This window comes from Elephantulus edwardii, unplaced genomic scaffold, assembly GCF_000299155.1.
Source record: "Elephantulus edwardii isolate Elephantulus edwardi_28Jun2011 unplaced genomic scaffold, EleEdw1.0 scaffold00151, whole genome shotgun sequence".
Classification (NCBI taxonomy): Eukaryota; Metazoa; Chordata; class Mammalia; order Macroscelidea; family Macroscelididae; genus Elephantulus; species Elephantulus edwardii.
In genome coordinates, this window is record NW_006399901.1 from 3,665,361 (window position 1) to 3,677,945 (window position 12,585).

The 12,585-nt window shown below is 37.9% G+C and overlaps 1 protein-coding gene across 1 annotated transcript in view; it reads left to right on the forward strand.

Annotated features, from left to right (window-relative positions):
* The window catches only part of LOC102865441 (low affinity sodium-glucose cotransporter-like), a 95,914-nt gene that overhangs the window by 17,452 nt on the left and 65,877 nt on the right, over window positions 1–12,585 (forward strand). The window contains exon 6 of the mRNA XM_006894820.1: window positions 6,516–6,621. Coding sequence (XP_006894882.1) covers window positions 6,516–6,621 — 106 coding nt within the window. The remainder of the gene's footprint in view (window positions 1–6,515; window positions 6,622–12,585) is intronic.

Below are 12,585 nucleotides of genomic sequence, written 5' to 3' on the forward strand. Positions count from 1 at the left end.
TTTAATCTGCCCTAATTTTTATAATTTCAGTTTTTTTAGAGAGTGTCAGGTTTTCTTGCTGTTCTTTTTCAACTTGTTGGAGATGTTGGGTTAGAGAGTCAATGGTCATTTTTTTCCTGCCTTTTAATGTGTTTGCTTATTGCTATAAATTGGCCTCTGCTTACTGCTTTTGCTGTTTCCCAGAGGTTTTGGTAAGTGGTGTTTTCTTTGTCATTTGTTTCAAGAAACTTTTTAATTTAATTTTTTTATTTCTTCTAGTACCCAGTCATATTCAAGCAAATTGTTGTTCAGCTTCCAGATGTATGGTGTTTTCTCCTTTGTCCTCTTGTTATTAATTTCTAATTTTGTGGAGTTGTGGTCTGAGAAGATACTTTGTATAATTTCTATGTTTTTGAATTTGTTGATGCTTGCCTTGTGACCTAGAAAGTGATCTATTCTGGAGAATGTTCCATACACATTGGAAAAGAAGGTATACTGTGCTTTTTTGGGGTGCATTAGCCTATAAATATCTATGAGATCGAGAAGGTTTATTGTGTGGTTTAATTCTTGAATGTCTTTGTTGAGATTCTTTCTGGTAATTCTGTCTTTTCTTGAGAGTGGTGTATTGAAGTCTCCAAGTACTTTAGTAGTGTTGTCTATTTACTTTTTCAGTTTTGTTAATGTTTGTTTTATATATTTTGCAGATCTTTCATTTGGTGCATAGATATTCAATATTGTTATGTCCTCTTGTTCTCTTGACCCTTTGACTCTTTGTCCTTTGTGATGGTTTTCGCATGGAAATTTATTTTATCAGAGATTAGTATCGCTACTCCTGCTTTTTTCTTTTTTGGTTACCATTTGCTTGGTATATATTTTCCCATCCTTTTATGTTTAGTCTTTCTTTATGTTCATTTTTCAGATGTGTCTCTTGTAGAAAACATATTGATGGATTTGTTTTTTAATCCAATCTGCTATGGTTCGGTTCTGACTCGATGGAACCTAACAACAAGTACTATTATATGTTTGATAATTTTTACATTCTATTTATTGTCTTCCTCAGAAATGGGAACAAATATGAATCTTTCTGTCAGTTGGCCAAGAAGCTGGCTTCCAAATTTCTGGCTCAGACTGGTGACCATGTCCAGCACGGCATCTGTTACCTGAAACATATCAGTTGATATCCTATTGAGTCATGGGACCTCATTTTTTGCCAATGTTTTCAGTGCAGCTTGTATTTCTTACTTCACCACTACTTACATTTTATTATGAACACTTCTGGAAACGTTTCAGTGTTGACCAATTCTTTTTTGTACCAATCCCAAGTATTTCCTCCACCTTCTTTTGATGCTTCCTGAATAATTTAAGATTTTTCCTCGTAGAGTCTCTCTGTATTGCAACTTGAGGATTGAATTTGCTTTTCAGTTCATTCAGCTTGAGAAATGCTAAATGAGTTACTTTTTAAATTCTCTGACTTTTTCATATTGCATTATAATTTTTTGCTTTGTCTTCTGTAGCTGCTATTTCAAATCTTCTGCTCATCTTGCTCTTTTTAAAAAAAGTATTTTTATTTTTTACTGGTTTGTGTACAAAATTTGTATACATTTTACTTCACACATTCATCCATTCATTCATATTGCATTTAATATCATCATTCACATACAGTGTGTTTTATAAAATTAATCACCATTGATATATGTCCTCTATTATCAGTCTTTTCAAGTCCCCACTAGATCTTTCCTAATTCCTTCCACCTCTCTCTGCACCCACAAAACTCTGCAACCCTGCCCCATAATTTCCTTCCATCTTCATCCTTCATCCTCATCTTCATCTTAATCCTCAGCCCCCTACTCTTTTTGGACTTCTGAACACATCTTGCTAGTTATATATATATTTTTACAATAATGGACTTATGCAGTATTTGTCTTTATGAAACTGAATTCATTCCCTCAGCATAATGCTCTCCAGCTTCTTCCATGTTGTATAGTATTTTTCAACATCATTGTTGCTGAGTGTTGCATAGTATTCTATCATGGGAATGTACCACAATTTCTCAATCTATTTTTTGGTTGATGGACATTTGAGTTGGTTCCATTTTCTTGCTAATGTGAATAATACTGCTAGGATCATATGTGTACAAATATTCACACTTAAATAGCTGGGTCATATGGAATGTCTGTATTCAGCTTTTTGAGGAAACACCAAACTGCCTTGCAGAGTAGTTTTTCAATTTTCCAGTGTGCCCAGCAGTGAATGAGAGTTCTAATCTCATCATAACATCTCCAACATTTATTGCTTGCTATAAACTTGGCCTTGTAAACTTTGCCACTGCAACTGGAGTGGGGTGGCATCTCATTGTGGTTTTTTTATTTGCATCTCTCTTATGCCAGTGATTTTGAGCAATCTTCAAGTATTTGTTGGCCATCCAAACGTCTTACTTTGTGAAAAGTCTTTCCATGTCTTTTGCCGATTTTGTAATTGGGTTATCAGTCTTTTTTTTTGTGGGGGCCCTGTAGTATTTTGTAAACTTTCATTGTAACACCCTTGTCTAAGATGAAATTGTCAATTTTTTTCCCCAGACAGTAGGCTTTCTTTTCATCCTTCTTGTTGTTGTTGTTATGTGCTGTTGAGTCGTTTGCGACTCATAGTGACCCTATGTACAACAGCCCTAAACTCTGCTCTGTCCTGTGCCAATTGCACTGTCTCCAATACACCTATCCCGATTACCCCAGTCACTGAATTAATCCACCTCATAAAGGGCCTTCCTCTCCTGCGCTGTTGCTTTACCCTAAGAAACATGATTTTCCTCTCCGAGGACTGGTCCCTCCTTACAACATGTCCAAAGTATGTTAGACGGAGCCTCAGAATCCTTGCCTACAGGGAGCCGCCTGGTTTAACCCTTTCCAGGATGAATCTATTTGTTTTCCTAGAAGCCCATGGTACCCTCAATACTCTTCTCCAGCACAACAGCTCAAAGGCATCAATTCTCCTTCTATCCTCCTTGGTCACTGTCCAACTCTCTGATGCATAGCAAGTGATAGCAAAAACCATGGCCTGTATCAGGCACACCTTAGTCTCCAGAGAGACACCACTGCTTTTCAGTACTTTGGAGAGGTCCCTAACCGCAGACTTTCCCATGGCAATATGTCTTTTAATTTCTTGGCTGCTGGTGCTAAGAGTGTTGACTGTGGAGCCAAGCAAACTAAAGCTGTGAACAATCTCATTCTCTTCACCATCCATCCTGATGCTGCCAATTGGTCCAGTGTTAGGAAAAGTTTTTTAATGCATACAAGGACTTGATTTGTAGAAAGTCCATTAATTGAAGTTATCTTCTCTTTTTTTATATTTCTAGCTATATTTTTCAGCTTTGCTTTTTTCCTTTTTCCTTTTTTTTTTTTTACCATAGGGTAATTTACAGCTTCAGTTTGCTTGGCTCTACAATCAACACTCTTGGCACCAGCAGCCAGAAAATGAAAAGATGAATTGCATTGGGGAAAATCTGCTGTCAGAGACCTCTCCAAAGTATTGAAGAGCTATGAAGTCAGTCTGGAGACTAAAGTGCACCTGATACAGGCCTTGGTCTTTACAATTACTTGGAAAGTTGGACAATATCTAGGGATGATAGAAGGAGAATTGAAGCATTTGAGCTATGGTGCTGAAGAAGAGTGTTGAATATACCATGGACTGCTAAGAAAACAAACAAGTTCATCCTAGAGAGTGTGAAGCCAGGCTGCATCTTGGAGGCAAGGATTCTGAAGCTTTATCTGACATACTTTGGACATGTTGCAAGGCGGGATCAGTTCTAGGAGAGAGACGTCATGCTTGGGAGGATGGAGGGACAGTGCAAGAGAGGGAGACTCTGAATGAGATGGATTAACTCAGTGACTAGGGGATACCTAGTGGTATCAGAGACAACAAGATCAGCACAGGATAGAGCAGAGTTTAAGGCTGTTGTACATGGGGTTGCTATGAGTCGCAGGCAACTTGAGGCACATAACAACAACAACAGGCCTTCTATGTTTGGCCTCATTTTATCTCTTTTGATCTTTAGGGTTTTGAGCTTTACTCTCAGGTTTCTGATGCACCTTGAGTTGTTTTTTGTGTATGGTGTGGCATGTGGATCCTGCTTCTGGAAGTTGTCGTTATGTGCACTTGAGTAGCCTGTGACACATAATGACCCTATGCACAACAGCCCTAACCCCTGCTCTATCTTGTACCAATCTCACTGTTTCCAGCACACCTACCTTTATTACCCCAGTTACTGAATCAATCCAACTCATAGAGGGCCTTCCTCTCCTGCACTTTCCCTCCACCCTCCCAAGCATGATGTCCCTCTCCAAGGACTAGTCCCTCCTTTCAACATGTCAAAAGTATGGCAGACAAAGCTTCAGAATCCTTGCCTCCAAGGAGCAGCCTGGTTTAACCCTATCCAGGATGATCTGTTCATTTTCTTAGCAGTCCATGGTATATTCAATACTCTTCTCCAACACCACAGCTCAAAGGCATCAATTCTCCTTCTATCATCCCTAGTCATTGTCCAGCTCTCTGATGCATAAAATTGCAAAGACCATGGCCTGTATCAGGCACATCTTAGTGTCCAGAGTGACCTCATTGCTCTTCAGTACTTTGGAGAGGTCTATGACAGCAGAGTGTCCCATCACGATATATCTTTTAAAGCCAATCTCCTGGTGCCAAGAGTGTTGATGGTGGAGCCAAGCAAGCTAAGTCTGTGAACAATCTCAATCTCTTTACCATCTATCATGATGCTGCCAATTGGCCCAGTGGTGAGAATCTTTGTTTTCTTGATATTGAGCCTCAATCCATATTGGAGGCTGCAATACTTGACCCTCTACGGCAAGCACTTCAGGTCCCCCTCAGTTTCAGCAAGCAGGGTTGTGTCATCTGTGTAAGGCAGATTGTTGATGAATCTTCCTCCAATCCTGATGCCACAGTTCTCCTCATACAACCCAGCCTCCCAGATAATTTGTTCTGCATATATATTTAAAGGTATGGAGATAGGACACATCCCTGGCATACATCCTTCCCAATTTTGAAACATACAGTGTTTCCTTACTCTGTTCTGATGACTGCCTCCTGGTGCAAGTATAGGTTTCACATTAGCGTGATCAAGTGTTCTGGGATTCACATTTTTCTCAGAGTTAGGCACAGTTTGCAGTCAAACACCTTTGTATCATCAATGAAACACAGATAGACATTCCTCTGGTATTCCCTGCTTTCAGCCAAGATCCATCTAACATTAACTACAATATTCCTAGTACTATAACCCCTTCTGCACTTCTGGCAGTCCTCTGTTGCTGTGCTATTCCAGTTGTTTTCGGGTAATCTGCAGCAGAATCTTGCTTGCATGTAATATTAATGATATTGTTTAATAATTTCCATACTCTGTTGGATCACTTTTCTTTGGAATGGGAACAAATTTGTTAAAGAGGCTATCACTTCCCCTATTTGGTTGATTTTGTTTCCTTCTTAAATATCAATTGATGATAAGTAGATGGGTTGATTACTGGGTTCTCAATTCTGTTCCACTGGTCTGTGTGTCTGTCATTGTACCAGTACCATGCTGTTTTAGTTATTATGACTGTAATACAGTTTCAGATTAAGAGGTGTTACACCTCCCACTTCATTTTTGTTTTTCAGAAGTGCTTTGCTTGTTTGAATAAGTTCTGAATCTTACTTCTGAATCCAGCTTGAATTTCTTGTAGTTTCTGTCAGTTTACTGTCAAAGCCAATTAAAAATAATCTTCAGCAAGATTTGTTTGATAGCAATGATATTGAAAAAGACATAAAACTAGGAAAGGTGGAGGGTCAGAGAAAGAGAAGGTGAACCTCAACAAGAAGGATTGTCACAGTGATGATAATAATGGGCTCGATCATATTGGAACTTGTGAAGATGGTGTATGATAGATAGGATCTGCTGTTCATAGAGTTTGTATAAACTATAGTTGACTTGATAGTGTAATAACAGCAAGCCTTATATCACTCAGATGACTGAAACAACAAAAATACCTTATAGATAGTTTTGGGGAGTACAATGGGGTGGGATGAATTTCTTCAAGAACTCAAGGAAAATGTAGCTACTAACAAACAGCTTAAGTTTTATCAGAACACAGATCAAATCATTATTGGATTCATTCTCTGAAACAATCTCAAATATGATTGTACCAGAAGTATGATAAACGGACGTAATTGTGAAAATCTTCACTAGGAAACAAGAATATTTGCTTTAAAAATATGTGGAAAAAACCTTTTTGTCACAGTGAAGAGTGTTCTTATAAATATGCTAAGTTCTTGCCACTGAGAAAAGTGCAGAACACACCACCTTATTTAATTAATGTCTTAAATGAGCAATAAACTATGTGCTGTGAGGACATGGAACAGAGAGAGTAAAGATCACAAATTGAGATGCTAAATAAGTTATCACTGTGAATTGAAGTCAGATAGGAGAAGAGTGTGGACATTGAACCAGAGAAATCAGAGCTGTAAACTATTTCTTTTCCATCACAACTGTTTCTTTTCAGGGTAACATATTTTCTGGAGCCATATTCATCAAGCTGGCCTTGGGATTGGACCTTTACCTGGCAATCTTTATCCTTTTAGCTATCACAGCTCTTTACACAGTCACTGGTGAGTTCATTGTATGCTTCTTTTAATGCTGCCTTCTGCTGATCTCACTAACTTTTATTAGGAACATAAGCATTGTTGCCACCCAGATATAGACATTATTCTATTTCCACCCACTATGATAGTCAGAGACAGGCCCAGAACCAAGACTAGAACCAAGAAAAAGAGAAGACTCAATATTATTATACGTGAGCACTGTGATTAATGATAGTGAAAAATGGCGAAATTTGTGATCTGCTTTAGCTGTGTGTACATACCATATTGAGATCTGATAGACAATAAACATACAAGGATCCAGGATGAAACTCACACATGAGATTGGATAATGTAAGGTGAGTCCCTAGCATAGTGGTGGGTTATGAGTGGCAGAATCAGAGAGAAGAATTGGGGTAGTGGATGGGTTGTGGGGGAAAGATATGTAGCAACAATTCTAGCTGTTTATTCCAAGCCAGACACATTGGGGTAGTGTCAATTTTAGACAAACCATAGTGGAAAAAATTATCACCTGTGCCTCTGCCAAATGATAAGCAGGATGTTCTAGTGCCTGTATCCAACACTTGTTCAGCTGCATTTTCTACTCAGGCAGTTGCACATGCACTAAAATTCATTGAGTCACTCACCATCAATCTGTGCATGCAAAGAGGTATAATTCTCCAGGACATCCCATATTTTAGGCCATGAAGCAAGCCTTATTCCATAACTTAAAAACAGAATAGCACAAAGATTTTTCAATGACACTCTAAAACTAGAAATTAGTCACAGAAAGGACAAGAAAAAAAAAATAAATATGAAGAATCAATAATATCTAACTTAATAGTTTTTGAGTAGTTGTTGTGTACTGTAGAGTCAGAATTGACCCATAACTGACCTGCCTGTAGGTTTTCAGAAACAGTTAATTTCTTGGGAAGAGATTGCTCATCCTTCTCCTGTGGAATAGCTAGTGGATTTGGACCATGTGCCTTCAGGATTGCAATGCAGCTTCTTGCCACTAGACTACCAGAGCTCACTTAAAAGGAAATTTAGAAATTCTTAGAATTCCATGAAAAGAAAAACACAATATAGCCAAACCTTTGGGTAACAGCTAAAACAGTGCTTAGAGGAAAATTCATAGCAGCAGATGCACACATTAAAAAATAAGAAATTTCTGTAACTGATAATTTACCTGACAACTTGAACAAATGGAAAATGAGTAACAGAAGAAGAGAATAGCTTCCAGAATAAAGACCAGAGTGGAAATAAAACAAATAAAAAATGGATAAAAGTTCACAAGATTAAGAGTCAATTCTTTGAAAGGATCAATAAAATTGATAAACCATTGATCAAAATGACAATAATGAGAAAATGTAAAGAACTAAAATAAAGAATGATATGGATGATATTACAATAGAAATAAGAGAAAGTAAGAGAAAGAGGATTTTAAAAAAATATTTTATTGGCTTGCATACGTATATTTGTTTACTTTGTGTTTCATTCAAGTACATTGTTTATACAATTTTTCATTTACATTGTGTTTCATATAATCATTCATATACATTGTATTTAATATAATTAATTACTATTAATCTATGCCTATTATTAGTCTTCTGAGTCCTTATTGAATCTTTCCTCTTTCTTCACCTCGTCCACCCACTAAACTCTGCTATCCCACAGATTTCCACTTTTTCTTCTTTTTCAATCCTCTGTCACTTTCTGGATATATTTATACACATTTTACTAGTCATTTTCCTACTTTTACAATAATGATCTTATGCAGTATTTGTCCATATGGGTCAGAATTAGTTCACTCAGAATAACTTTCTCCAAAATGTCCTATGTTATACAATATTTAAGAAATATTTGTTCCTCAGTGCTGCTAAGTATACTGTTGTATGAACATACCCCAATTTTTCAATCCGTTTTTTGGTTGATAAGCATTTGGATTATTTCTGATTTCTTGCTATTGTGAATATTACTGCTATGAACATTGGTGTAAAAAATACCTCCATTTGTGTCTTACTTCCATTTTCCTCAGGGTATATTATATTCCTAGCAGTGGAATAGATGGGCCATATGGGATTTGTATGTTCATCCATTTGAGGAACCAACAAGCTGTCTTCCAGACTGGTTGTACCATTTTACAATCCCACCAAGAGTGTGTGAGTGCTCTTATCTTTCCACATCCTTTCTAACATTTATTGTTTGCTGTGTTTATGTTAAACTTTGCTACTGCTACTGTGTTGAGATGGTATCTCATTGTAGTTTGATTTACATCTGTCTGATTGTCAGTGATTTTGAGTGTTTCTTCACGTGTTTGTTGGCCATCTGAATATTTTCCTCTGTGAAAAGTATTTTCATGCCTTTTGCATATTTTGTGATTGTGTTATCAGTCTTTTTCTTTTGGAGGTCCTGTAGTGTTCTGTAAACTTTTGTTATGAGATTCCTGTCTGAGACAGCATTGCTAAATATTTTTCTCCAGTCTATAGAATTTCTTTTCATCTGACTGGAAAAAGTTTTGATGTACACAGAGATTAATCTTTAGAAGGTCCCATTCATTGATGTTATCTTCTCCTGGCTTTTCATTTCTGACTATATTTGCCAGCCTACTTATACCATTGGCTTGGTCTTCTCAGTTTGGTCTCATTTTGTCTCTCATGATTTGTATTACTGTAGGGTTTACCACTAGATCTCTGATCCACCTTGAGTTGGTTTTTGTGTATGGTGTGAGATATGAATCCTGCTTCTACTTTCTAGGTGTAGAAGTCCAGTTTTGCCAGTACCATTTGTTGAGGAGGTTGTAATTTCTCCATTTGGTAGTTTTGTTTCATTGTTGAATATCAGTCGACCATAGATTGTTTTGTCGTTGCTGTTATGTGCCGTTGAGTTGCTTGCGACTAATAGTAAACCTATGTAAAGAGCCCTAAATGCTGCTCTATCCTGTGCTTACCTTACTGTCTCTGACACATTCATTTCCACCACCCCAATTACAGAATCGATCCATGTCATCGAGGGTCTTTCTCTCTTGAGCTCTCCCTCCACTCTCCCAAACATGATGTCCCTCTCCAAGGACCAGTCCCTCCAAGGACCAGTACCTCCTTGCAACATGCCCAAAGTACGTCAGACAAAGCTTCAGAATCATTGACTCCAATGAGTATTCTGGCTTCACCCTCTCCAGGACAAACCTGTTGGTTCTCCTAGCAGCCCATTCAACTCTTCTCCAGCATAGCAGCTCAAAGGCATCAATTATCTTTATCATCCCTAGTTACTGTCCAACTCTCTGATGGATAGCATGTAATTCGAAGACTATAGCCTAGAACAGGAGCAACTTAGTCTCTAGCTTGACATCATCGCTCTTCAGTACTCTTGAGAGGGTCACTCACAGCTGAATTCTCTTGATTTCCTGGCTACTGTTACCAAGAGTATTGACTGTGGAGCCAAGTAAACGAAAACTGTTAACTATCTCAATCTCCACCGTCCATACTAATGCTGCCATACTGATGATCCCTATTGAAGGCTGCAGTCCTTGACCTTCTGCAGCAAGTGCTTCAGGTCCTCCTCAGTTTCAGCAAGCAGGGTTGTGGCATCTACATAACACAGGTTGTTGATGACTCTTCCACCAATCCTGATGCCACATTCTTCCTTATACAGCCCAGCATCTCGGATGATCTGTTCTGCATATAGATTGAAAAAGTATGGAGACAAAATACATCCCTGATGAACCCCCTTCTTTATTTTGAACCATGTAGTGTCTCCTTGCTCTGTTCTGACGACTGTCTCTTGGTCCAAGTATAGGTTTCCCATAAGCACAATCAAATGATCTGGGACTCCCATTCTTCTTAGAGTCAGCCATAGCTTGTTGTGATCCACATAGTCAAAAGCCTTTGCATAGTCTATGAAGCACAGATAGACATTCCTTTGGTATTCTTTGCTTTTTGCCAAGATACATCTAACATTAGCTATAATATCCCTAGTATCATGACCTCTTCTAAATCCAGCCTGCACATCTGGCAGTACTCTATTGACATATTGCTCCAACCGTTTTTGTAGATGGGATATTTTCTAGGTTCTAGATTCTATGCCATTGGTCTGTCTGTCATTGTACCAGAATCATGCTTTTTTGATTATTACCACTGTGTAGTAGATTTTGAGATCAGGAGGTGCTACGCCTCTCCCTTTATTTTTGTTTTTCAGAAATCCTTTGCTTTGTTCAGGTGTCTTTCTTTTGTAAATAAATGTGTTAATAACCTTTTCTATCTCTTTGTAAAACGAGCTGGATCCTACTGGGATTGCATTAAACATGTAGATTGCTTTTGATAGCATTCTTTTTACTATGCTGAATAGTCCTATCGTTGATCAGGCAGTATTTTTCCATTTTGATCATTATTTCTGGTAGTAATGTTTTGTAGTTTTCCTTATAGAGGTCTTCTGTGTTTCTAGTTAGGCTTATTCCCGAGTATCTCAATTTGTAGTTGGCTGTTATAAATGGTATTTGCTTTTTTCTCATGTTTTCTTTGTTACTATAGAGGAATCCCACTGATTTTTGTATATTGTTTTTATATCCTGCCACTTTACTAAATTGGTCTAACAGTTTTTTTGTTGAGTATTTGGGTTTTTCTGGGTATGTCTAAAGAGTAGTAAACAGGACTTGGGAGCACAGGGCTGTAAGCATCTTTCTGAAAGGGCGAGAGGGAGTGAGAATTACACAGCCTCTCACCACTCTGGAATAGAAAGCAGATAAAGAGGCTGTAGCCTGGTGCCATAGTGCCTTAGAGCCAAAACAGTAGCAAGAGGTTTGTTTATTCATTGTTGACTCAATTTGTAGTTGGCTTCTAGTTTCCTCAGTCATCCAGGGAGGTTTTCCTCAGAGCAGGCAGCTTCTCCTTAATTAGCCAAGAAATACAGCTAAGCCTTTAACTATGGCTTTTATCTCAGGGCCCCTCATGTTACACTTTGCCACAGCAAAGCCATAATCTTCAACCACTATCACCAGGGTCTTGCCACCAGGGTCTTGCTCCAGTCTTCCTTAAGTCTTGTTGCCTAGTGTGGAAAGCACTTGTTCTCTCATCCTAGTCCCACAGCTGTTGATAGCTTGGAAGAACGTGTGTGATATTAAGGTGTAGATCAGCAGGGGGCTAAGGTAATGTCTAAAAAAAAAGGTACCTTTGGCTTAATGTCACAGTGTACATTTTCATAATATCTGAATATAACAACAGTTTTACCACTTATTTGCTGATCTGGATGCCTCTCTTTTATTTTCTTCTTTTTTCTTATTGCCCTAGCAAGTACTTCCAAATACAATATTGCACAGTAATGGTGATTGTCTGGTCTGGTTGAGAATATGTTACATTTGGTCTTGCATATTTTCTTCTCACTGTGTTGAGGAAATTATCTTCTGTTTCTATTTTGTTGAGTGTTTTAATCAGGAAGGGGTGTTGGATTTTGTCAATGTCCTTTTCTGTGTCAGTTGATAGAATCATGTAGTTCTTGTTTTTCACTTTGTTAATGTGAATTATATTGATTGCTTTTCTTATGTTGAATATGACCCATACCTGTTATGAATTCCACTTGGTCATGATGAGTTATTTTTTATGTACTGTTTTATACACTATTGGCATGCATTTTGTAAGGATTTTTGCATCAGTACTCAGAGAGATAGTCATCTGTAGTTTTCCTTTTTTGTAATATTTTTGCCTGGTTTTTTTATAAGGGTTATGCTTACTTCATAAAATAACTCTGGGAGTGTTCCTTTTTCTATTTTTATTTTTTTTTTAATATTTAAGTAGAACTGGTGATAGGTCTCTGAAAGTTTGGTAGAATTGAATTGTAAAGCCATTTTGGCTAGATTGCTTTGTTTTGACTTTGTTTTGTGTTGTTGTTGTTGTTATGTGCCGTCGAGTATGCACAACAGCCCTAAACCCTGCTCTATCCTGCGCCAACCGCACTGCCTCTGACACACCCATCCTGATTACCCCAGTCACCGAATCAATCCAT